At 48.9% G+C, this 26,039-nt stretch overlaps 3 protein-coding genes across 4 annotated transcripts in view; 1 reads left to right on the top strand and 2 right to left on the bottom strand.

Moving 5' to 3' along the window:
• Positions 1 to 636: 636 nt before the first annotated feature.
• suclg1 (succinate-CoA ligase GDP/ADP-forming subunit alph) lies at positions 637 to 17,403 on the bottom strand. Its single transcript, XM_084454366.1, has 9 exons — positions 17,346 to 17,403; positions 14,783 to 14,883; positions 12,811 to 12,927; positions 12,150 to 12,362; positions 11,649 to 11,706; positions 10,503 to 10,586; positions 9,169 to 9,320; positions 4,683 to 4,871; positions 637 to 1,193 (listed from the first exon to the last, which is right to left on the bottom strand). The coding sequence occupies exons 1-9, from the start codon at positions 17,377 to 17,379 to the stop codon at positions 1,167 to 1,169; spliced, it is 975 nt and encodes a 324-aa protein (XP_084310492.1). The 5' UTR covers positions 17,380 to 17,403; the 3' UTR covers positions 637 to 1,166.
• Positions 17,404 to 18,556: 1,153 nt separating this feature from the next.
• cisd2 (CDGSH iron sulfur domain 2) lies at positions 18,557 to 21,428 on the top strand (the record flags this gene model as incomplete). Its single annotated transcript, XM_084454558.1, has 3 exons — positions 18,557 to 18,678; positions 20,794 to 21,008; positions 21,339 to 21,428. Exons 1-3 carry the CDS (start codon positions 18,576 to 18,578, stop codon positions 21,426 to 21,428), a joined length of 408 nt encoding a protein of 135 aa, XP_084310684.1. The 5' UTR covers positions 18,557 to 18,575.
• A 1,384-nt stretch (positions 21,429 to 22,812) lies between these two features.
• Positions 22,813 to 26,039, bottom strand: part of LOC311322298 (sodium/hydrogen exchanger 9B2) — a 12,420-nt gene continuing 9,193 nt past the window's right edge. The window contains exons 12-13 of one of the 2 annotated variants that reach the window (XM_084454358.1): positions 25,722 to 25,905; positions 22,813 to 24,543 (exon numbers count right to left, since the gene is read on the bottom strand). In XM_084454358.1, coding sequence (XP_084310484.1) covers positions 24,443 to 24,543; positions 25,722 to 25,905 — 285 coding nt within the window. In that variant the 3' untranslated portion in view covers positions 22,813 to 24,442. The remainder of the gene's footprint in view (positions 24,544 to 25,721; positions 25,906 to 26,039) is intronic. The other variant, XM_084454359.1, reaches the window with a different exon arrangement.

Raw genomic sequence — 26,039 nt, 5'->3', positions numbered from 1 at the left:
TATGTGCCAACTCCCACCTCAGAATTGTCCTTGCCAAGTAGGCCCACTGCATGTGTCGTGATATGACTTTGCCTTTCTGAAAGAAATGGACCAATGCAAAATTCGTGTTCATGAATACAAGTGATTCCTTAAGCAGAGAACATAGGAGCACCCGTTGTGATATATACATCCTCTTAAATGATGGCTACCCTCTCTGACAACTTTGCAGAACCTGCCCCACCCACCTGTTTAGTTAGGATGTGAGCTCTGAAGAGGAAGGTTGCTGGGAAATCCATGCCATTGTGCCCTCGAGCCAAGCACCTTCCACGCTGTGATGTTGAGAGTAAGAATTAATCAGAATTCATCATAATCCTAATCGAACAAGCGCTAAAAAGCCCTAATGAGGTGAAATCCCATCACCGCTCGGACGCATCATCAATCTCTCACTGGCCGGCTACTTCATGACCAAATCTCGCTTCGTTGTCGTTTCATAGCTCAGGCGTTGACCTCCTAACCTTTTAGTGAGGAGTGTCCGTGCGCCTAATGAGAAACGGCCTTGGCGCCATTCGCCATGACGCAACGGGTCAGTGAAAAGACACAGACGAGGGATAGAGAGAGAGAGAGAGAGAGAGAGAGAGAAAACACGCAAGCACAGGGAAGTGTTTCAGCAATATTTCTTATTCAGGTGGAGAGCCAGAGAGATCAGCCGGTGGAACACATCCAACAGTAGGACGGGCGTGGTGGAGAGACCAGCGTACAGAGAGGGGCGACAGCCGGATCGCTGAGATCACCGTGGCGGTATCTCTCCACCGCCGGTCAACAGGTGAGGCATAAATTATGAAACCGAACCGAAACAAAAACAACACCACTGCTACTAGAATGGATGGACAGCAGTCTTCTCTAAAGGCTTTTCACCTTCCGCACACGAACAAGAGATGTTGCGATGCCACAAAGATGTAATGTTATACATTTATATATATATAATGTCTTCCTCTCATGGTAAACGTATGAAGAGCAAAAATGAACAAGCGAGGTGTTTTAACAGAACTCTGTGCGCGGGCGGCCGTTGAAATGAGGGGGGGGGGGGGGGGGGGGGCGTTGTCTTGGGGGGGGTGCACGGTAACGTCAAGAAACTGGTTGCTCTGCTTCAGAGTGAGGCGGCGGACGGGCGCCGATCTCTCCCGGATTTACAACATCTTCCTCTTCTCGAACTCCTGCAGAGGTGGACAGCGGAGAGGACGGGGAGGGGGGGAGGAGAGAGGGAGGAGAGAGAAAAGGGGAGAAAAGGGAGAGATGATTTATTCATGGAGAATTCACACGGCTCGTTTTGATCTGGCGCTACAGATCTGCTGTTGAGGGGGAAACGAGGGGAGGGGGGGGGGGGCGCAGAGAGACCCTGACAAGGCATCTTTTTCTTCTTTCTGCGAGGGTGTGTGCGTGTGTGTGTGTGTGTGTGTGTGTGTGTGTGCGTGTGTGTGCGTGTGTGTGTGTGCGTGTGTGTGTTGGGGCAGGTGGCAGTTTCTGTTGCATGAAAGGGCACGATTTCAGACTCTGTCACACGGATATAAGACCTGAATAATGTTAACCTCACAAGCTGAATAAATATGTAGAGCCCGCGGTCAAGAATAGGCATGCGAGACATGTAAACAAGAGCAAGAAAATATCGCGGGAGAGGGGACGGACATGGGAATATGCTAATAGAACGGAACTAGAACACACGAGTCAGGGCAGACGACAACAGATGACAAAGCGCCCCATCGGCCGCTAAGCCGGCTGTGGATATTTACATATTCATTCGACAAAAACATCAAACAAGCCGCAGGAATGATAGAATATTCTCTCCCTCCCTGCAGAATGTACCCATTTCACTGAAAAATTCCTTTATGCAAATGCCATTTATCAGGTCCCCAGAACACACACGCACACGCGCACGCGCACGCGTCTGGCTCACTGTACACGGGAAGGGAAGGTGGCGGATACCTGGAGGCCTAGTGCCACCTGGTGGACGACAAAAGCCATTTGTTTCCCCTCGATTTTTTGACAGCGGCCGAGGGTAGCTTTCCTCCGCAGCGGCGCATAATGCTGCCTGCGCCCTGAGGCCCGGGGGGGGGGGGGGGGGGGCGTGCCTCGGTCTCACGCCGCAGATTAACTGTATCTGCACGCGCGGATCCAAGGACAGCCCATGACGATGAGAGAGAGAGAGAGAGAGAGAGAGAGAGTGGCAGAACGGGAGAGGGAGAGAAAGGGGGAGTGGCAGGCTGAGGGAGGGGAGAGATGGAGGAGTGGGAGGAGGAAGAGGAAGAGGAGATGGGTTTGGGAGCGTTTGATGCCAATGCAGAACGCGGCTCCCTCACACCCGCTCGTGCTCCGTCTGACAGATGAGAGGAAAGAGGGAGGGAGAGAGGGAAGGAGGGAGGGAAGGAGGGAGGGAGGGAAGGAAGGAGGGAGGGAGGGAAGGTGACACGGAGGGTCTGGCGCCTGCAGGCTGGTAAAACTGACAGAGAGAATGAGAAAAGGAGGAGAAGGAGATGGAAGGATGGGGGGGGGGGCAGGGGTAAGAAGGGATGAGGCGAGGATGAGGAGGACAGGAGAGGAATATTGCCTGTGTGTGATTGAGAGACTGATGATACGACCAAGCAGAGAGGAAGACACTGTCTGTGTGTGTGTGTGTGTGTGTGTGTGTGTGTCGCGACAGTCGGGTCGAGAGGACAGACGGGGTCAGTGTGTCAAAAGAGCCGGAGACAGGGAGGAGAGCGGGGGTCCGCAGAGAGCAGGCGAGGGGACCGACAGAATAGGAGGGAAAAACGGGAGGAAAGAGGGATGGGATGGGTTCACGCGGGCCGAGACGAGAGAGAGAGAGAGAGAGAGAGAGAGAGAGAGAGAGAGAGAGAGAGAAAGAGAGAACGAACCTGCAGAACTGTGAAAACAGGAGTGCTGTAATACTTCACAGAGCTGCGAGTCCCCTCTGGGGGTCATGGAGAACCGGTATTAACTACCCACTCAGCAGTCGGCTGTGGCACTCCGGACGTGTTCAGGTGACCCCGCCCCCCCCCCCCCGACCCCCCCGCCCCCCCACGCTCCGTTTAGTCCGCCGCCACCGCGTGGGCTCTGCTCCGGTTACACCGACCGATCGGATTAACGGAGACGCATGAACACAATGGGCTGCTGCTAAATGAACACACGCGGGGTGGAAGCGTTTTTTCATCGTTACCGGCGATGATTATGGATTACGACGGGGAGGAAGCACGCGGGCGGCGGCGGGTGATCCATATCGGCACCGTCGCAGTCAGTAATGAAAGTGTAAGATGATGAATGGCCGCAATACACTCTTTCGCTTTTTATACATCTTGTTAAAGCCGTTCTCTCTCCCCCCCCTATCCACCCCCCCCCCCCCGTGATGAATTGGAGCGAGGAGGCGATGGCGTTAACTCGGCCTGGCTTCAACAGGCGCTTTATTAATTGCCGCCGCCCCTCGCCCCTCGCCCCCCCCCTTCCACGCGCGCGCGCTGTTGCCGTATCATTATTGGGCATTAAAAGTTCCAGTTGACCTCGCCACTTCGCTGAGGGCGCGGACTCTGGAGCGGCACCACAGGGGCGGGGCGGGCGATGGCGCCTCACCCCGGCGGAGGCCTCGCCGCGGCGGCGGAACACGAGGAGGGTCTAGACGTCCCTTTTGGATTAGCAGGCGGCCGGAGGTAAACTAGGGCCCAATCCCAAACCAGCCACCCACTACCCACTACCCACTCCCACTCCGCCACCGAGTGTCACTCCAAATGAAGTGTCACTCGCAGCTATGGAGGGGACTCTCAATTGAGGGGGGGGGGGTTAATAAATGGAAAGCCAAATGTGGGACGGACTCCCCACTCCACCGGAACAGGGCCGTCACCATGGCATGTTTAGGTGATTTATGTGGAAAATGTTTATGATTTATAATAAAAATATAAATCACTATAATTAAATACCTATATAATGAGAAATGGTCAAAAATCCAAATGAATATATGTTTTTGCAAATGAACTAACTCTAAATGAATACTATAACACTGTCGCGAGACAAATACATCAATCAATAAATAACTCACTCCCATGCCTTTTTGGCAGCATTCCTTTTTTTGTGAAGAGGTATTTGCATGTCGCAGCCTAATCAGCTGCTTTGTCTGTTCCATTGTCCCTGGAAATAATGGAATATATGATGTTAATTTGACGTAGACCTAGACCTGTTTAGATTTATTTTATGTCGGCTATGAATACAGGCTTAAGAGTTTGCTACAAGTCAAGTGATCTAGGGATAAAGTGATGTTTTCCTATTTTGGGTTATATCTTTTGATACCACATTCTGTGATTTTGTTTGAGGCTGTGAAATCAGTGTGAGAAAAACAAAAGTTTGAGTGTTGTAAAATAGTCTAAAATAATTGACAGTAGGAAGATGGAACTTTATGTATATGCGGTTTCCTGCGGCATCGTTTTTGCACGTACACTTCCTGCTTCGGTTATCGGGAGCTTGCGCAGAAACCGGCTTGCTATTTAAGGGTCTGACAGCCCACTCGCACTCCAAGCGCACTCCGCGCTGATTGGTTTGGGACGGCCCTTAACATGGCGAAGCTCGGCGTGAACGCGCAAACAGAGGGGGAGTGGATAGGGCGAGGGTGAGGGCGTAGGGGTTGGTTTGGGATTGGGCCTAGGTCTGAGGCGGAGCGGTCTCACCTTGAAAATGGTGCTGCCCAGCTGAGCGGGCGACATGCTCACCACCACGCCGGCCGCCTGGAGGGCGGCGATCTTCTCTTTGGCTCCGCCCTTGCCCCCGGCGATGATGGCGCCGGCGTGGCCCATCCGGCGGCCCGGGGGCGCCGTCAGGCCGGCGATGAAGGACACCACGGGCTTGGCGTTCGCTCCCTGGGGACGGAGAGACAGACAGAGAGGGAGGGAGGGAGGGAGGGAGGGAGGGAGGGAGGGAGGGAGGGAGGGAGGGAGGGAGGGAGAGAGGGGGGGGAGGGTAATAAGTTAGTGACAGTGCCGCATGTTCTGACATTACCCATGCCTCATGAACAGGTCCGTCATCCTCCCCCCTCTCCTCTCATCCACCCCCTCTCCCCCCCCCCCCCCCCCCCCCCTCGTTCTCCATTATAAAAACAAAGGGTCAATCAGGCCATTTAATTGCATGGGTGGGTGTGCGAGCTGATAGGGGCTCGGGCCCCTGCCATTTTACATCATCTCATTTCTGAGGAGACAATTAGTCTTGCTGGCACTGATTAGCTCTGCTCCTGTCCGCGCCAAGTCCCCGCTGATGGATGGCCGCGTTCAACAGTCGCCATCATTTCCAGTCGGCGGGAGCGCTAATATTTCATCTTCAGGAACGATGTCATAATGTAGTTTGTGTGTGTGCATGTGTGTGTGTGTGTTAACGGTAATGTTGTCTCTTTGGGGACAGTCTCACAAAGCCAGAGCTATCTCTAGCACCGCAGAAAGGTCTGGCTGGACCCATTACCATGCCGGGATGGGGGTGGGGGCTTCTTCTTCTTCTTTGTGTGGGTTTGATGTTGTGTCCTCTCCTCCCCAGGCTCGGGGCCGAGGGGCTATCCTTTTACCACCCCGAGCCTGGGTGAGGGCGTCACCCGGGCTATATATCCAGGCACACCTCCAGGAGCCATGTCACCGTTTCGTCATCCACAACCGTCGGGCCACGCATTCCGTTGGGTGTCTGGGTATATCGGACGGTCCCGGGTGACGTGGTCTGCGGTTTGTTCCTCGGCGCCACGCTCGCACGCCGCACAGGATGCCAAACCCCGTCTGGGCATCATGGAGCGGATGCGGGGCGGGGGGGGGGCCAGGCCCATCGGTAGCTGCGATCAACCACCGTACGCCAACCGAGGGCCACCACCAGGGCTGGGGTTCGGCTGGCGGGGGAGAGCTCCCAAAGGGCACACCCCCAGTAAAATCTACGTCATTGGGGGGGAACGCTGTATTTCTTTAAACCAATCCCAAATCGTCTTAGGCGGAGCGGTTGCTAGGTGGTCACGTGGTCCGGATCGAATCCGACCCAAATCCGTCGCCGCTGATTGGCCGGTGATAAACGAATGACGAGGCTCATCCCCAAAACCTACAGTGCATCTGTCAGAGTCAAACGATCTCAGGCTTGACCCTTCTGGGGGAGGGGGGGGGGCGCACGCTGGGCTGCCTGGTCCGCCCTCAAGACGTCCCCAGTCCTTTGATAACAGCCTGTCGTCCGGGGGGTAACAGTGATTGGTGCGCAAGTTAACACACCAGCAGACAGGACCGGGGCAAGGTAGAAACCCCCCCCCCCCCACACACACACACACACACACACACACTAATGGATTCCCCTTCTGCTGCCACATGAGCTCCGTTCCAACTGGGGAGCCTGGAACTGGCAGGTGCACGAGACGGCCGCTATTAATTCACACGGGCGACGACGCTGGGTAATTGTTTAAGCGCGGCCAAGCTGTTATTCTGCCAAGACAATCGAGCGGAGGGGGGGAGGGGCCTACCTTGGCTAACGAAACATCGCTAATGAGACGTCGACCCTCGAAAGGGAGGTGGCGGAGGATAGGGCCGCGGCCGGCGCCAACGCCGGAGGGAGCGGGGGGGGACTTCTCCAAGGTGGTCCCACAGAGGACGCTCTTACGGGGAGGGGGGGGGGGGGTTGAAGTCGTACCGAACGAGCGCGTGGTTCTCCGGTCCCTTCCCTTCCCCCTCTCTCCTTCCCTCTCCCTAATTAATTTGCGCTATGACAAAAACGAACCGCCCCTGCGCGAATCAACCCTTAAATCAAGCTAAGCAGGTTAGCATGTAATGACTCCATTAATCCCCCATCTCTCGGGGAAGCGGTCCCGGGGTGTGGGAACGCGTGGGGGGGGGGGGGGGTTAGATTAGCACGGCCGCCTCCAGTCTTTTGTCTTCCATTGTGACCAGTGGAGATGTACGACTTTAATTATTAGATATGAGAGAGAGAGAGAGAGAGAGAGAGAGAGAGAGAGAGAGAGAGAGAGAGAGAGAGAGAGAGGGAGGGAGAGAGGGAGGGATGGAGGGAGGGACGGACAGGGGGGGCGTAGGAGGTTTGTTTTCAGAAGCGGAGGCCTGCTCGAGGGTTAGGCGGACTGAGACGGTAGCGGCCCCCTGCTGAGCACAGTGGGTATGAATGAGGGCGGTGAATTCTTAAGTACACATGTACATACTGAGCACAGAAAAACACTCCAACAGGCACGTGCGCTCGCTCACACACACACACACACACACACACACACACACACACACACACACACACACACACACACACACACACACACACACACACACACACACACACACACACACACACACACACACACACACACACACACACACACACACACACACACACGCGGAAAACAGCCTGGACTAGAAACTAATACCAAAACCGTACGGATGCTAGCGTAGAAGATTCTCCGCCTCTTCCGCTTCGACCGACTCCGCCCACCTTTAGCCGACTCCGCCCACCTTCACCCGACCCCGCCCACCTTCACCCGCTTGCCGTCAGTCCTAAACGGTGTTTCATCTAGTTCCTCAGCTTACGCTCTCCGTAATGAAATCCATAAGTCCGGACATGAACCCCTTAACTGGGATAGTGGTACGGCCCCGTCTCCTACAAATGGCTTTCAGGAGCGGGAATTCAATACATGTAATGTTGTGTGACCGTTCATTGATCACGTTTGCCCTCGTGGATTTTCCAAGCAAACCCCATCTGTAATGTGTCCTGCAGGAATGGATTCATTACACTAATGTGATGCGTCTTCTCTAACTGAATGAGGGGTAATTTTTCAGCTGTGGAGGGGAGAGGAGAGGGGGGGGGGGGAGAGAGAGAGGGGGGGAGGAGAGACCGAGAGAGAGAGAGAGAGAGAGAGACCAGGTGATCTCTTCAGCAATAAGGGCACACAATTGTGATAGGACCGTGCGGAATTATCCTTCCGAGCCATTTATCACTGAATTTCCCCACAGGCGTCAGGCAAACGTGCCTGATTCTACAGGGAAGGAATTGAGCGTCACACGTTTTTTTATTTACCGGTTCGGTTAAATGGACCACAGCCTTCTCTAACGACCAAGCCTTCAGCCCGTCCGCGTAACGACGTGCAAAAGACAGGAGGACGCGCGCGGGGAAACGGAAACGTCCTTACGCGCCGAGACGAGGGAAGGAATCAGACGAGACGACTTTGAAAAAGGACGCCGCTAACTTTCGCCGCTCGGTTCCTCTCGGGAACTGTGGGGTAGCCTGACGCACTCGCCGTTTCGCTTCACTTCGTTATTTGTTCCGAGCGAGCCCCCGCCGCGGGCGTTTTCCGAGACGGGCGTCGCCGAAGAGACGCCGTGTCGTCGGTGCTCTGGGTGACCGGGGAGAGGGGGGGGGTGTGAGGGGGAGAGGAGCTGCTCTTTGGAGACCGGCCAGGGGAGACGTCCGCATGTTTTGCGACAAATTCGCTCCGCCGCTCCCGAGCGCCTCGGACAGGAGGGGGAAACTGACGGACGCACGCGTGCGCCGCACACACGGAGACGCACACACACACATGCACGCACACAAAGAGGTGAACACTGCACTGAAAATAACACATTGATAAACATTCACACACAGCCACAGAGCAAGAGAGAGAGAGAGAGAGAGAGAGAGAGAGAGAGAGAGAGTGAGAAGAGACAGAAAGAGAGAGAGAGTGAGGAGAGAGAAGAGAGAAAACGAGAGAGGGAGAGAGAGAGAGAGAGAGAGAGAGAGAGAGAGAGAGAGAGAAAGGGAAAGGGGGGCACAGAGAACAGAGAGGTTCAGAAGTGCCCACCCGGGGTGTGAAGGGAACGCCTGTGGAGATGAAAACGGCGGAACTCGCAGAACTGCGCTCCTCTCTCCATGACAACCGGAGGAGTGCTTCACAGCGGGAGGGGGGCGGAGCGCCCGAACAGCAGATACGTTTCATAACGTCGGGCGCAAACAGAGACGAGTCCTGTTTTGATGTCTCCACGCCGTGAGAAAGCAGCAAGTCATTCGGCGAGCGGGTGTGGGGAGAGGGAGGGAGGGGGCTCTGTGTGTATAGTAGCGCCGTACGTGTGCGTGTACAGCGTCCGTGGCGTGCGCGCTAGTACCGTTTCAGTGCGGCAGAGCACATCTGTGTGTGTGTGTGTGTGTTTGTGTGTGTGTGTGTGTCCGCGGCCTTACGGTGTTGTGCTCCTTGAGGAAGTCAGCGGCGTTCTCCTCCGCGTTGCCTCCGATCTCGCCGATCAGGATGATGCCCTCCGTCTTGGGGTCCCGCAGGAACACCTCCAGGCAGTCAATGAAGTCGGTGCCGTTGAAGGGGTCTCCTCCGATGCCTGGAGACGTCGGGGGGGGGGGGTGAAGAAGACGTCAGCGAAGGTGGGGGGGGGGTCTCGGCGAAACCGGGTTTGTGACTACAGCCCCCCTGTTGCGATCCTCCAGGACTAAGCTCTGCTCTATGGGACACCGGGCCTTTTGCCCTAGCTGCCCCCCCCCCCCCCCCCCCCGTCTTCAGAATGCCCCCCCTGACGGTCTGAGGGCGCCACAGACTCTGGGTACTTTTAAGACTGGTCTAAAGACCTGCGTCTTTAGAAAAGCTTTCTGTATATTGTCTACTGTATATATTTTATATTCTTAATGACTTTGAGATTGTTTCAGCACATTGTATTGTCTCACAATGAAAAGTGCTTTACAAATAAAGTGATTTTTTATTTTATATATATATATATATATATATATATATATATATATATATATATATATATATATATATATATATATTTAAGCAATTGACCACGAGAGGCAGTGGGTTACAGGGGATTTTACCACAGCTACAGGGCGTTGTTAAAACCCCCGTAGCTGTGGTAAAATCCCCTGTAACCCACTGCCTCGAGTGGTCAATTGCTTTTCTACAACAGTTACTACATATACTGTACTGTATATATTCACAAAAAACACTCAGTAGTAACATTTAATCATTTATTTACTGATCATTCTTATCATTTTAGTATTTACAAAATCTTCCGCGATAGGCTATAGTTCTGAATTAAATGGTTGCCAGGCAACATAGGCTATCTCGCCTATTTGGGTTGGCCTTGTTCACATTAGCCATAAGGCATAATTCGGGTGGTTCACGTTTATTTGAATATTTCCAGCCATGGTGCAGTTATTAAAACAGTTCTCCAGAGCACTTGTTTTTGCTGGTAGGGGTGTGGAAGTGTTGGAGTCGAACTGATGAGTGCGTTATTGTAATAGGATACGAAAAAGGCGAGGTTGCTGCGACTGGTTGCTACGCAAAACATAGCCTACCGCTTGATTTTATCAATGGCCTCGTCAATAAGATTGACGGCGCATTAATACTAATTGTTATGCGGTCGCAGCTGTGGGTTACAGAGTATTTTACCACGGCTGCTAGTCAATCAGAATCAAGTATCCAAACTTTCCGTTGTAGAAATATATATATATAGCTGTGTCATACATATATGTCAGCGCTCTGAAATCTGTTTGTTCTGACGTACCGATGCAGAGGGACTGGCCCAGGCCCACTTGTGTGGTCTGATGCACGGCTTCATATGTGAGAGTTCCCGACCGGGACACAATGCCTGGGAGGACAGAAAACATTAGCAATATGTTAGACTGCTGGATTTGAAAACAGGAAGGAAGGAAGGAAGGAGGAGGAAGGAAGGAAGGAAGGAAGGAAGGAAGGAAGGAAGGAAGGAAGGAAGGAAGGAAGGAAGGAAGGAAGGAAGGAAGGAAGGAAGGAAGGAAGGAAGGAAGGAAGGGAAGAAGGAAGGGAAGAAGGAAGGAAGGAAGGAAGGAAGGAAGGAAGGAAGGAAGGAAGGAAGGAAGGAAGGAAGGAAGGAAGGAAGGAAGGAAGGAAGGAAGGAAGGAAGGAAGGAAGGAAGGAAGGGAGGAAAGAAGGAAGGAAGGAAGGAAGGAAGGAAGGAAGGAAGGAAGGAAGGAAGGAAGGAAGGAAGGAAGGAAGGAAGGAAGGAAGGAAGGAAGGAAGGAAGGAAGGAAGGAAGGAAGGAAGGAAGGAAGGAAGGAAGGAAGGAAGGAAGAGGAAGGAAAGAAGGAAGGAAGGAAAGTGGGAGGGATTCATTTCAAAAGAACTCTTCCAGGGTCAGACTTGGCACAGGGCTTTAACATAAGCCAAAGGCCTAAATCGTGTAATGTGTACTTTTAAGGCATGGGTGCAGAGCAAAGTTGCGGGTTGTAATTTGAGAACACAGGCAGAAATTATGGAATAACAAGACTGGTAGAGGCGAGTCATTCAAATTGGAATGACTCGCCTATTAGGACGCTACGGCTCAATGAACCAATCTGATAATCAGGTGGTTTTAATTAGTTTTGAAAAATGTGGAGAAAAAAGATCAGTTATGGCAGCTCTAATTCCACGTCAAAGCAATTCAGCTGAGTGGTTTGACCTTTGATTCTCGACATTAAACTACAGTCGCATCACTTAGAGACCGACGTCCTCGATGGGCCATTTATAAACCAACATTTAATTGGCACGCAGAAACTACAAATCCGTCAATCTCAGTCAGAACTCGAGGCACTAACTCCTGGCACGGTGACAAAACTCAGAGCAGCCGAGTCTTCTACGCTTAGCCTCGGAATGTAAACACAACGGGATGGACGATCACAGGGAGGGACGGTCTCACCGATTCTTCCTTTCTTGTGAATGTGTCCGGGCATGATCCCGATCTTACATTCCCCAGGCTGAAAATACAAACAGGATCACAATAGTGGAGTTATAACAACAGTGTGTTAACGTCTGTGTGTCTTTATGCTTCGGCGTGTGTGTGTGTGTGTTATATGTGTAATAAACAGTAGTATGTGCTCAAGTTTTTACATGCGTGTCTGTATGCTTCCTGTTTGAGTGTGTGTGTGTGTGTGTGTGTGTGTGTGTGTACAACTGTGTCCAGTGTGTCCATGCATTTCCTGTATGTGTGTGTGTGTGTGTGTGCGCGTGAGTGTACAACTGTGTCCAGCGTGTGTCGGTATACTTCCTGACTTCCTGTCTGTCTGTCTGTCTGTGTGTGTCTGTCTGTGTGTGTATGTCTGTGTGTGTGTGTGTGTGTGTGTGTGTGTGTGTGTGTGTGTGTGTGTGCGCGCGCGCGTGTGTGAGTGTACGGCTGTGTCCGGCGTGCGTCCGTCCTCACGTTGATGACCCCGGGACAGTTGGGGCCTATGAGGCGCGTGATGGACTGGCGCAGCAGCTTGTGCTTGACGCGCACCATGTCCTGCTGGGGGATGCCCTCGGTGATGCACACCACCAGGGGCATCTCCGCGTCGATGGCCTCGATGATGGCCGCCGCCGCGAAGGGGGGCGGCACGTAGATGACGGTGGCGTGGGCGCCCGTGCCTTCTCTGGCCTGGAGGGGGGTGGGGGGGGGTGGGCAGGGGGGTGAATCGGTTTGTGAAGGCTTGAAAAATGAGCACATTGCACAGCACAAATGCGACAAAACGTCCGATATTCTGTGTGACGTCAAAAGGTCAAAATGTTTCTACATTCTTCTAAATATAGAGTTTTATATATTATATATTCTTCTAAATATAGAGCAGAACAAGGTGTTATGAGCCGTTCTGGCGAGCCTTGTGTGTGTCGCAAGCTTTCTCAACCTCACTGTCTTTCCCGGGCCATTAATCTTTGAGGGGCACTTTGAGGAAGCGCCGTGGGACGCCACCCGGCAAATTCATGTCTCGCTTTTCAAGAGCTGACCTCGGACGCCCTTTTTAAAAGCCCTCTGCGGGGTAATCCGCCGAACGTGCTACGCCCGGCGGGCGGCGCGTAAACAATCATGGACGCCGTCGTGGTTTTACCTCCTTGACGGAGTTGAAGACCGGCTGGCCGAGGTGCGTCTTGCCCCCCTTGCCCGGGGAGACTCCTCCCACTAACTGGGATCCGTAGTCCAGAGACTGCTGACTGTGAAACGTCCCCTAGAGGGAGACAGAGAGGAGACACATGGGTTACGGCGAGTGTGTGTGAGCACGTATGTGTGTGTGTGTGTGTGTGTGCCATGACGGACGGCGCGGGGGGCGGTCCTCGCTTGCGGCGTCAACCTTGAGCTGACATGACAGACAGGATAGAGGGAGGAGAGAGGCTGTGGCTCGCCATTAATCACGGGGAGGGTGGGGGGGGGCGGCGCCCACCCAGAAGGCTCGGGAGCGAGTGGACGGAAGGGCACTCGGGCACCGTCGCTGGAAAGCTGCACCGACCTGCAACCTGGGAGACGGGTCGAGGGCAACGTCTTCATCTGATGCGTTCCTCTCTACGCTCAAGAGGACATGCGTGCTCTTCAATTCAGACGCGGCTGGAAGGAGATGCTACTCGGCTTCTGTGAACGAGTGGACGACCGTACAACAAGATAATGGCTGAGAGAAGATGTTAACATGAAACCGCTATGACAGACTGAGGGGCTGAGCTGTGCCATTTCCCCCGCGCGATAATTATGCGAGCGAGCGTCTCCGAATTTCTTGGCTGTCAATAAAGTCACTGTCCCTGCACGGCTTATTTTAAAGGCCTATCAGTCCGTTTAAGCGGCGGTGTCGGAAATTAATCTTCAACCCGCCAAGCCTTCAGTTAATAATTACCGGGGATGTCGAAACGCTGCAGATAAGTGGCGTAGGGGGCGACTACAGCGAGTCCAAATCAATGACCCTAATGTTAAAACGATAATTACCAGTGTTTAACAGAGAACAGAAACACTGAACCAGCACTTTCTTTCCAATTCGAATATCTCTTAGTTTCCGTGCGATACTCCTTCGCCGGCTTTTTTTTTTGTGTTGCTCATCCCATTAGCTCTCTTCCCTCCCACCTCTCTTAATGCAACGTACCCTGCTGCTAACGCTGCCCCCCCCCCCCCCCCCCCCCGCCCCCCTGGGGGGCCCTTGTTCTAGCTCATGACGGGGCCCCTGCCGTGAATTTGAAGCAGCAAAGTCAATGCGTGATGAATGGCGATGACACCCCTCATCATCCCTTTCTAATTATCACGAGTGTTCATAGGACTATATTGAACAGACCTCTATGACGTGGAGGGTGGTCGGAGAGATACGGGCGGGGAAGGAGAGAGGAGCAGACGAGGCGCGGGTATAAATCTGGGAGAGGAAAGACGTTCGCTTGTTGGGACGCGCTTGCCAATGATTTTTTTTCTCTTGCCGCTGCCCGGGTAAGGTTAGAAGGCGAGACAATTACCAAGGTCCTTCACCCTCATCTGAAACAATGTCGGACAAATGAGGTGCAGCCGATACCCTCTGCCGTCCAATCACTCTCTGGGGATACAGTGTGCGTGTGTGTGTGTGTGTGTGTGTGTGTGTGTGTGTGTGTTTGAAAATGGAGAGATTAAGGAAGGCAAACATCAAGTCTAATATATTTTCATTAGGTCTATATGGGCCATATGTTTAGTCATCATACACAAATCCTAAAAATCTAGATTGCAAATTCTTTCCATGTGCATGCTGAGTGGGAATTGACCACTTTTCACATTTGTGGCACAGTGCCTGCCAATCAATCAATCAATCAATCAAAGCTTTATTTGTATAGCGCATTTCATACCCAGAGGCAACACAATGCGCTTTACAGAGAACAAGGGAGGTGGGCATACGACCCACTCTCTACATCTACACAACAACTCTTATCAATGACAGTTTTGCACAGATGACAGTAAAGGCTTACGAAAGGGTTACACTTTTTTTTTACAATCTGTCGGTTACAATCTGTGAATGTGACAACAGGGTCTGTTGTGGTGAAATGGAATATGTCCAGCAACTGGGGTTGTATGTGTATTATACAAACCTGTTTTCCTGTGAAGCCTTGGCAGATGACCTTGGTGTCCTTGTCAATGTAGAGGTGCTTCCTGGAGGCGGTGTAACAGTGTCTCACCCCATTCTGCTGCACTGTGAGGAGAGAGAGAGAGAGAGAGAGAGAGAGAGAGAGAGAGAGAGAGAGAGAGAGAGACAGGAGGTGGGTGGAGACCCTGGCTGAAATTCTCAGGGGAAAAGGTATTGTCACTCAGTCCACCGTCTCACGCCTGTCTTTCTATGCAGTAGCCTATTCAAAACAAGTTGGTACACCGTGTAGGTTTACTGTTACAATATTGGCCGATTATCAAATGGGTGTGGTTCACCTTAAAACGACCTCACTTTGAGGCAGTGGTCAAAAGAAATGTCATCCAAGTGGCCTTAAGTGTTCTGATTGTGTTCCTCTATCCGTCATGCTCTGCAATGCCTCTTCTACGAGTGGATTCCTGGACTGACCAGACAAATCTGGTAGAAATTCAAAGTAATGCTAAATGGACCACTTATATAGATGGTTTTATGCAAAGTGCTTTACAATGAAGGATTCTCATTCAGCCATTCACACACACATACACAGACACCAATGGCGGCAGCTGCCATGCAAGGTGCTAAATGAGTATGGAGGCCATATAGTGAGCCCACATGGGCTTCCCATGTGACTCCCATGTTTCTAAACCCATATGGGCCCTACAGAGTATTCCCAGGTCCAATATATGTGGGCTAAATGGGCATGGGCTGGAACTGGGAACTGTATGGAGCCCATATAGTGTATGGAGCCCATATGCCCAAGGACACTTCAACATGTCGTCAGGGAGAGCCGGGATTCAAACCGCCGACCCAACGATCATTGGACGACCCGCCCCTACCTCCTGAGCTACAGCCGCCCCAAGTGCTTTCATTAAATGAGGGTCAGTTAAGGCCAAGGTGTATGCTACTCCTTACCATCAGAGAGATTCATTACCAACATACACATTCAAAGCCAAGGAACATAAAGTTGGAATTCGTCAAGTTCACCAGTCACCTGAATGTAACTGCTAGTCGAGAGGCCATACCGAATCCTACAGAATATATGCAGTCCAAGAGCTGTCACGTTAAAGGATAGGCTCTCTTGGATTTTCTGCAGTTAGTGAACTTTTTTTTAATGTAATCCATTCTAGGACAGAGTCCAATCAATGTTATCAGGCCATGGAACCTGAATACCCGTTAATGAGATTGAACTTTTGAACCCCTACTTTGATAGGGGATCTGAAACCAACAGGCATACATCTGGAACTAATACAGTTGAAGAATAATGAATCATTTTGGGAATGCGCCGACAGCAACGCTGCACACGGTGCAAACCGGCAAGAGTGACTGGATTGTATGCCCCACTAAAGATGGCACACTGAAGACTTAATATGATATTGCATATTGATCATAATAGGAACTGTGATTTGGAACTTTGGACAGTTATGAGGCTAGTTACAGTACAGTAGGCTACTAAAGAAGGGATGTGGAAGCCATGTGTTGCACCCCCCCCCACACACACACACACACACACACACACACACACATACCCCCCCTGCATAAATAAACAGCCTACTACTACTGGGTTGATGTACAGATATCTGCCCAACTACTGATCTGAGACAGCTGACCAGTTAAGTTTAGATAGAATATGTTCTATCCTCTATGCAGCCAAATGTGAGTGGCCAATCTTGAGAACAATAAGAGACTGTGTGGACGACACTGTCTCATAATCCATTGCAATATAGCTGAGTCTATCTGCTGTTCGCCAACACACCAAACAGGCTTGCTAGCAAATAATGTAGAAATAAAGTGTTTTACCATGTGTAACAAGTGCAGGTACAGGCCATTCTTGCAATCGCTTGTCCTTACACTATCTTATCAATGCTAATAAGTTCCTTGCTCCAGTCCTAGGGACTCAGCTAGACATTTAAAGTTTCCCAAACTGGCAATTTACTATACTATCTGTTGTCTAGCAGTCTATCAGTATCATCCTCATCTACTTATCTGATGGATAACTATGGTTATATTGTGTTAGATGGACAACTATCAAATATGCCACAGACAATTGCATGTAAGTGTGCATAGATAGCTAACAACTTCAGAGTATTGCTGTTAAACCTGTGATCTTAACTGACAAAATCAGAGATAGCAGAAACTAACTGTCTACTAGTCTAGCAAGTGTGCTAAGTGCTGTGAAACCAGTCAACAAGCCTAGCTGGCTCAGCGGGTATGCAAATACGTCCTTTACAATATGTACCCATTTAGAGCCTGGGTAATCTAAGAAGAGCCTAAAGGACATGTCAGGGTCAAAGATCAGTTGTGGCCTAGTATTGACAGCAAGCTTGATAGCAGCTAGTCACACTTGCAGCAGTAGCTAGCTACAACTGTGCAAGCTAGCTAAGTTAGCATTGGCAGCATCAGAGCGTTAAGGCAAAACTGTGTGTACATCGAGATTAAGTGCTGAATGTGAATATTAAGAACATTGTGTAGCTGATAAGGAAGTGTTCACAGTGTGTATTGTGATCATAAATCCATCCGATTGTAATACTTACAGAGCAGCCGGGCAAACAACCTACTATGCGACATCTTCGGTCATTCACCAATGACACGGGAGGCTGAGGACCTAACGTGAAACGTCCAAGGCACGGGTTGACTGCGAATGTGCCTGATGTGCCCATCAAAAGATCCCCAATGATTCAATATGGATTTGAGTGGACACCTTCACACTGTCGGTTGCAAACAAATGGTTGGATAATCCAGACACGGAGATCGGTTTAATGGAAAGAACTACCACTGAGTTTGAAATTATGTCGAGGCAAATAAAAGGCCAGTAAACCGCAATGAGTGCTGGGTAGTGAAGTCCAGCTAAATTTACAACTGTGTTCATAATCTCCGCCACTGGAGGGCGCAGGATACCTATAATACAGCTGTCAAGTCTCTATGATTGTGAATGTCATAGAATATGCTAATGTTTTTGTGCTTCATATTGAATCTAAAAAAGAATCCGTCCCGAGACTGAAGGTAAATAGGCTTTCAAGCAAAGTCAGTTACAACGTAGAATGAGCTGTTCCACAACCACAACCCACTGAAGACACACCCTGGACAGATCATCCACTCCCACGACCCACTATCTCCTTAACCTTAATATGTTTAGCTACATACCTAGGACTGGAATGGGAAACTGATTAGTGCTGATAAGTTACTCTAAGTAAGGACAAGAAAATACAATAATTCCACTGTGACTGTACTGGTTATATATGGCATAAATTTAAATATGTGTCAATTAAACTGTTCTACTACTGTGCTGAACCCAGTTGACATATTTCCAAAGGTCAGTGTTTGATACATGCTGTGCAATTGCTGTGAAATCTAATAATTACATTTAACGACATTCAGCAGCCTATCTAGACTTACGGGTATATTAATTAATACATTGATTAAAAAAAACCGTCTACAAACATATTTGTAAAACAAGTCGTTTTATAAACCATAAGGTCATGATGCTGTTTTCATCACAACTGTTTGCCGCCCCTCAGGAAGTGTCCTATCAAAGGACACCAACTCTTCCCACTTTCATTGGCTGATGATTTTGCGTCAACCTGACCGTTCGCATTTGCGGCTATTCACCAACATCCCTGCGCTTTACGCCCAATCCTCCGCGTCTTTATAAGACCCCGGTACGCACCGGTAACGAGACGCGTTCCAGAAACAGCGCAATGACGTAAACGGAGCTCAGGAAACATCCTACTCAGAATTAAAGCCTGCCTATCTATCCGTTCAAGATGGTGTTGGATACTATTGCGAGAATCATCAAAATCCAGCTTCCAGCCTACCTCAAGAAGCTTCCCCTTCCGGAGACGATCGGCGGATTTGTGAGACTAACCGGTAACGTATAATGTTCCAATGGTGAAACAGGAAAGCAAATTGTCTAGACCCCAGGCATGCACGACTATAGTCCGCCACATAGCTATTCGCTAACTTTACATAAATAGCTTTATACTGTAACTATACAAATTGCATGTAGTCCAGTTTTTGATTCACATCCACAAGTATAAAATGTGCCACGTTCTTTAGGATATTCTGCACCAAGGAAATGTCTGGTCTCAGATAAAAGTTTGAAGTAGGCAAGTCCAAGACTGAATCTTGGAAATCCCTCAAACCGCGGGGTGCATGTGTGGTTCAAGCATGGATTCAAGGGGCAGTTGGGGCATTTCTATTTTGTTAGGCATGAAACCCATGGTGCCATCATGCATAGAAATACAGGAAGATAGTTTGTAATCCAGTGGTCGATATTATAGCCGTACAAAGCTGATGAATAGCAGCAGGTTTGCTGACAACCATATGACACCATTGGGATATCCTTCTCGCCTAGCGCCATCTTCCATTTATCAGTGGTAACTAGATGACGCTTGAAAACATTAAAGATGTTTTGCCCACCAAAGGTATCTACAGTGTAGTTATGCCAAACCTAGACCACATTATGTGTGAACTATATACATGGCTAATAAACATCTTGAATATGCCCTTAATGTACCAATGCATTCAGCTCCATCCGTTTTAAAGCTAATTCTATAGGCAGGGAAACTTATGTAAATGTGCTGTTAAGGCACTTGTGTAAGCACCAGGGGGAGGGGCTTAACAAAGGCTGTGTTTCTGTGTTTCACTGATGCTTTGCATTGGTGTACTGTGACATACCTGTACTCAAAGTAACCATTAATATGAGCTATAGAGCTATATCAAATCTCTCACGACCACTTCGTCTTGACCACCTGAAGAAACATGTCCAGTTTGACCTTTAAGGCCAACCCCCCTATGGAAAGTGTCGGACTGGGCCTATAAATAGCCCAAAACGAACCCAGGCCCCAAACTGCTGAGCTGGCCCTGCATAGCCAAAGTGCCTGTGTGCAAAATGACATGGGTGTGCTGGAATAAAAGTGGGTGCTTGCCAAATATGATGCTTCCCCCCTGAGGTGCTGTGCGCAGGAATGTAGGCCTAGACACTCTAAACATTCACTAGGTAATGGGAACATCTCAGTATGTCTATGGACCAGATGATGCTTGAAAGCACTGGACTAGGCTAGGTGAATAGTAGTGGTTTTAAAGCCCAGTTATACATTTTGAACAGCTTTGAGGCTAAGAACTAGCCTGAAGTGAAAGTTAGGAGTGGCGTGAAAATGATCACGTGAAAGTTAGGAGTGGCGTGAAAATGATCACGTAGGACTCTAATCAAAAGGTTAAATATTAAAACTGGCTTCAAGGATGAACGCTTCATTAAAATGTTACACTGAGTGCGTTTTCTCGGGATTTGATGGCATTTTTCTATTTCCCTTTGAAGCGAGGACAGATCCATAATGAGATTAACTCATTAGTGTGAGTCTGAAAAGCCCTCATAACTTAAGTCCTCACCAGTGCGACAGAGTCTCTGTTGGCCTCTTGGGAACATTATTATGGGAAACGTTATTAACCGTAATTGTTTTAGTACCGTATTCGGACTAGGGGAGGGTGAGCTGATACAAGATCCGAGTATGACACTAGCATCTTTTATCCAAAGCTGAGCCAGTTGCATTGCTTGTAAAAAAAAAAAAAAGATATATATATATTAGGGATGAGAGATGACGACGGATGGCGTGTTGCACGGCACCGATAGAAAACACGGCACACCACATGGAATGTTGTGTGAACAAGCACAGGCAGAGTGATAAAAGAACATGGATGTCATGTCCGACCGCGTGAACTCACTGGTTTTATGGGTGCTGTGTTGTAGCTGATCCTTTCCAATGTTAAGACATGCAGATTGGTGGGCAGGAGGCTACTCCAGAAAAGTGGGATGTAGACCATAACTGTCGGTTTGTCATGTGATGGGACACCTGGAAATGAAAAGAAGGTAATGCCAAGTCAAAGGCTGTTTTTGGGCAGGTCGACCTGCATTCACTCTTTGTCTGTGTCTGTGTGTGGGCGTGTGTGGGCGTGTGCGTTTGTGTGCGTGTGTGTGTGTCTCAGTCTCTGAGTGGTTCCGGTTGCTGCCTCTCCTGGGCATACTGGCCCTGCTGGGCTACCTGACCGTCCGGCCCTTCCTGCCCCAGAAGAAGAAGCAGAGAGACAGCCTGATAAACCTGAAGATCCAGAAGGAGAACCCCAAGGTGGTCAACGAGATCGACATCGAGGACCTGAAGAGCGCCAACGTCTGCTACTGCCGCTGCTGGCGCTCCAAAACGGTCAGTTCAAACTGGAAGGTGGAAAAAAAAAAAAAAAAATGTTGGGGAGGTATCAGTGCCCCCTAGAATCTGCACTCCGTATGCTAAAACTATCAAGAGACTCAACTGCCACTCAGTTGGTGGAATGTTAATAGTTGAGTTGCCTAAGCCTCTGTAAATCATCTGTAGGCTGACCCTCAAATGAGTGTTGCCAAAAATGGAATAAATGTGTTAACTTTGACACGTTGTTTAAGTAATTACTTCCCTTTTTGAGGTCGCAAGGCGGGAGGTTCTCGTCTCTGTGAAGGGACGCCTCATTAATGAGCTGATAAGTTGTGTTTCCTGTTGCAGTTTCCTGTTTGTGACAAATCACACATAAAACACAACGAGCTGACCGGCGACAACGTGGGCCCTCTCATACTCAAGAAGAAGATTCTATAATAAACCGTCGTCACCCTGGGAGACGGCCGCTGTCATATCAACACCCTTCTCTTTTTTTGTTTCTCTTTTAAGAATGTGTTTGTGTCCGTACTTTAAAAACGTCTTGTTTTATTTCATTGTTTTATACTCTACCAATTCTTCATAAATTTGTTTTTGGTAAATGTAGACATGACCATTTGTGCCTAATGATGCTGGAGAACTGTTGGAAAAATAACGATTAACGCTAAAAAGCATTGGTTAATCCATATTCCCTCAACTCTGCAATAATGTGCAATACCTGAGATTGGTTTTACACTCCTTTGTGGCATGGCTTTTCAAACTCACTCTTGACTGCATTCTCTCCCTTGGCTAACCCCTGTGGCCATTTTATGCTCTGGCTATCTGTCTCTTCAAATATATGTTTTTTAAAGGTCACAGTTATCCTTGGTTTCCATGGAAGCATTTGAGACCATTTAAAGGGAAAACTTGAATCTGCAACCATTTTACAGCCATTTAAACGACAGTTTGATTTTCTATGTCATCAAAAGCAAACCTTTATTTAGCTTTTTTTGCGCCTCAGATACTGTAAGCTTGCTACATGCCTACACACTTGCAGAATGTGAAATATTTGTTTAAATTATTGTGTGTATGGGACATTACATCTACTTTGAACTTCATTCTCTTCATAGCCTTCGACAATGCCTTAATTGTGTTTTACATTGTGTTCTTCCACTCAAGTATCTTAAAAGACGTTTCAGAGTTGTACCTTTCAAAGTTGTACCTTGTAGAGTTGTACCTTTGAGCAGTATTCAATTGTTAGAATACACACAACTTTACAAGCAGTCCATCTGTGGACAAAATATAAGATATTTTCTCTGCAGTTAACGTATGTTTCCGTATGTGTTGTCAGAATGCGTGTGTTCATACACTGTAGCATATATCTTAATTCATTCAACAACTATGTAGAGAACTGATCATATGGTTACGATGTTTAATGGCACAGATTTGTATTTTGGGACATGCTCTATGGTAAAGCCTTGCTATGCTCTATGGTAAAGCCTTGCTGTGCCCATGGATTTTTGTAAAATAAGAATAAAACAACATTCACTTCTTGTGCCCTGAATGTGCTGCCTGTTTTAAAAAGCATCCTTCTTACAGACAGGAGTACAGTATGCCCGTGCTTCACACTGTCCCACAACTCATGAGCGCCAGCAGTTATTTGCATGTGATTTTCAAACATACCAGCTCCAGGTTGCTGAGGCTACAGTAGACGGCAGCAGCCAAATGAAAAGGTACACTATCAACTTTTAATCAATTTTTGTACACATCTATTTCTATAAAATTAAAATTTCAGAAAACTTTGAAATGTAGAAGAAAAACAAATGAAAAAGTTTGATTGGTGATTGAAGAAAAACAAATCTCAATTCACACCGCATAATTAATTCTGTAAGAAATCTAAAAAACATGGCCATAAAAAAAGGTTTTTATAGTATATTGCTCACAAATTGACAATACATTCAGAGTAACCGATCTTCCATGAAAGGCCTGTTACCAAAATTAATTATTTAAAATGACTAGTCGAAATGCTGAGGTTCACCTTTGCAAGTCCAAAACTGGTTACTTTATTTCCAATACGATTTGCAAAACGGGTCTTTGGGGAGAAACAGGTTTCTAGCAAAATAACACATGGATATCGTGAACACGCCCTTATATTCAAACTCTCGGACCAGGCATTGAAGCTGATGGGCTAAAATCACCATTCAACGTACTATTCCATTTGTTCATGATCATATGATTCGGACAAATGGAACAGTACTGGGGACCAGACGACAGAGCTGAGGTGGAGGCTTCACTTTTCTGCCATGAACCTTATCTCACCTATCTGGAAGATGGCCACAGAGAATGTTCCCATGAGATCAAAACAACTGGCAGACACAGGATAGCACCTATTAATAGTAGTCTGCCCCTGTAATCTGAATCAAACTCAATAACCTCTATGACAATGTCTTGATCAGAGAATAAACAGATTTGAATTTCCTGTTACAGGCCCCACTATGGGTCCACACATTCTTGCAGGACATCTAACGATGTCACATCTCTAGAGCACAGCATGATACAAATACATGATACAGTACAATACATTTTTTCGTCCTGCGACTTACATAATAAAAGCCGTCCACTAATCTGTTCTTTATATCTCTTAATTCTCTTAAAACTTAACAGTTAATAACAGGAACACACTTAGCTCTCTTATAAATACACACAAAAGACAGAAGCTCATTAAATACTTTGCATAAGGCCTAAGGACTAAACATAGTTCATCTGAGGGCGTTTACATACAGTGCAAATTCATGAACATTGCCAACGACGCGGTTGATGTTCAATAATGCTGCGTTCCAGTTGACTCAGTGATGACGTCAAAAATACCAAAAGCATTACTCGAACTGGGATTTCCGCCCGGGGTGATGTAGAGAGGAGAATCCAGTACGTTTTACAGAGGGAAGTAGTGGTATAAAGAGACAGTAAACTCATGGCAGTGCTGTAAAGACCTCAGTGTAAGAGGTGAGGAGAACCACCCCCCCCCCCCCCAAAAAAATACAAAAAAGACAGATATATAAACCCGTTTTTACACCTCACTATTTTTTATAGAATGTAATCTCAGAACAATAATACATATACTGCTATAGAGACCTCAATATACAAATTGTCCTCGATACAAATATAACTGTTCAAGTGCTTGGATGTAGTAGGTTGTTGTGTGGAAACTACCGGCGGCTATAAATAAAGAGTGATTCAAGTGTCCCTGCGGGACGTCAAACACTAGCGACAGCCAGATTAAAAACAGAGGGGAAAGAAGGGACGAGGGAAAGTCCCCTCCGGCTCATGGAGGTGGAGGGGGGAGGAGGGGGGGGGGGGATTACCCCGGGAACTTTACTCCCAGTCCTCTTTGATTGCCTCGACGTCCTCGGTGCGGCGGAGGCGGTCTGGCCCTGCCTGACGGGGACGGGCTGGGGGTTGGCGTGCGTAGGGCGCGGTCAGAGGTTGCTCTCGTAGGTGACCGGGTTCTCCGCCTCGCCCTGGTCTCCTCCGGCCGCGCCTACAGATCCGGAAGAGACGGGGAGGTAAGGAAAACCGCCTATTCAACACCGGGGTGGGAGGGGGGGGGGGGGGAGGGGAGGGGGGGAGGGGAGGGGGGGGGAGGGGAGGGGGTCAGATGGAAGTGATGTGAGAAATGTTCAGGACGAGTTGCATTCAGAGTGTACAAAAAAGTAAGTGGAGCTTGAGTACTGACAACCGCAAGGGCTACCGCTTCCTGATACACTAAACGCAAACTCCTGATGGACGTGGAAGTGGTCCACCGTGTAGTAAAACAGACGGTGCCCTCAGACCTACAGACGGTACAAAAACACCCATTGTGTGTGAGCTGGCGTTCTGTTGAAACACACATACAGGGTAATGGAGTAAACAAAACAAAAAAAGACAACGTATAACCATGCAAATTCTCCATCCCCGCGTTGCCCTTGAAATAAAAGGATGCTGCTTTTCATAATGGCTCGCTACTCTGCATTGGGCAAAGCTGTCGCCAGCCGTAGGACAAGCGCTAGGTGTTAAACACAATGGGCGTCCATTGTGTGGTGATGGCTTTAGCGCCTACAGGCAGGCGAGCCTCGGCCGAGTGGATGAGGATGTTGGTAGCGGATGAGGCGCACCGCCGCCCTCCCCTCCTCTCCCTTCCTCCCCATTTCATGCAAATTCATTTGAATTCCAACCCTGCGCTGTGCATTCTTCCATCACATGCACAGATAATACCTAGCGTCCCGCACGCTACTCTACTCTACTCACAAATAGATGCTACTCTACTCTACACACTCAAAAATGTCTTTTTTAAAATGTGTATTAGAAATGTTTGATGCTTATGACAAAATACAATGTTAAAATGTAATGTCTTTATGTGACAAGGTAAATACAGTTGGTAAAAGTAACCGCAAAATGTCTTGATTCCTGTTAATTCCCATTAATTCCTGTTAATTCCCCTTAATTTCCGTTAATTCCCGTTAATTCCCATGGAAAGTTTCAAACATTCCAATATTCCTGGAGTGGAATTTTGCAGCCCTAGTCCCCCCTCAGCCAAATAGCACTTCGAACACCTGGAATAGTGGTACATATGTATTATCATTGTTTATTAGTAATAGCATATGTCAAAAAGCGTGTATCATAGGCCATTCAGATCACATAAGGATAGGTGTGTGTGTGTGTGTGTGTGTCTGTGTGTGCGCGCGTGTGTGTGTGTGTGTGTATCTTTCTCTCTCTCACCCCAGGGCGTGTTCTTTGGTTTCTGGAGCAGCCGGGGCCCAGAGATGCCGATGATCAGGGCGCCCACGGGGGCGGTGAGGAGGATGGAGAGCACGGCCACGGTCAGCACGTCCATGCCGTACCCCTCCAGCTGCGCGTCGCCCTTCATGCGCGCCACGTCCAACGCCGTGGAGCCTATAGCAGCCTGGGGGGAGGGACAGAGGGGCCGAGGACGAGGGTTAGAGTCCGTTTAAATGAACGTTTCAATTCTCAATCGAAACTGAAATAAGTAAGTGAACTGACTGAAATAGCAATGACATGAATTGTAAACGGTAAATT

The sequence above is a fragment of the Borostomias antarcticus genome (assembly GCF_949987555.1).
Source record: "Borostomias antarcticus genome assembly, chromosome: 20".
Classification (NCBI taxonomy): domain Eukaryota; kingdom Metazoa; phylum Chordata; class Actinopteri; order Stomiiformes; family Stomiidae; genus Borostomias; species Borostomias antarcticus.
The sequence above is the reverse complement of the archived record's forward strand: the minus strand, read 5'-3'. Positions and strand labels throughout refer to the sequence as shown.

What these genes read in the sequence shown, in the direction of transcription:
- suclg1 (XM_084454366.1), bottom strand. Translation starts at nt 17,379, where the DNA reads ATGTCGCATAGTAGGTTGTTTGCCCGGCTGCTCT. An exon ending in AAGGCTTCACAGGAAAACAG is followed by an intron (nt 12,928 to 14,782) that starts GTTTGTATAATA and finishes GTCTCCCTCTAG; the next exon opens with GGGACGTTTCACAGTCAGCA. An exon ending in GGGCCAGTCCCTCTGCATCG is followed by an intron (nt 9,321 to 10,502) that starts GTACGTCAGAAC and finishes CGACGTCTCCAG; the next exon opens with GCATCGGAGGAGACCCCTTC.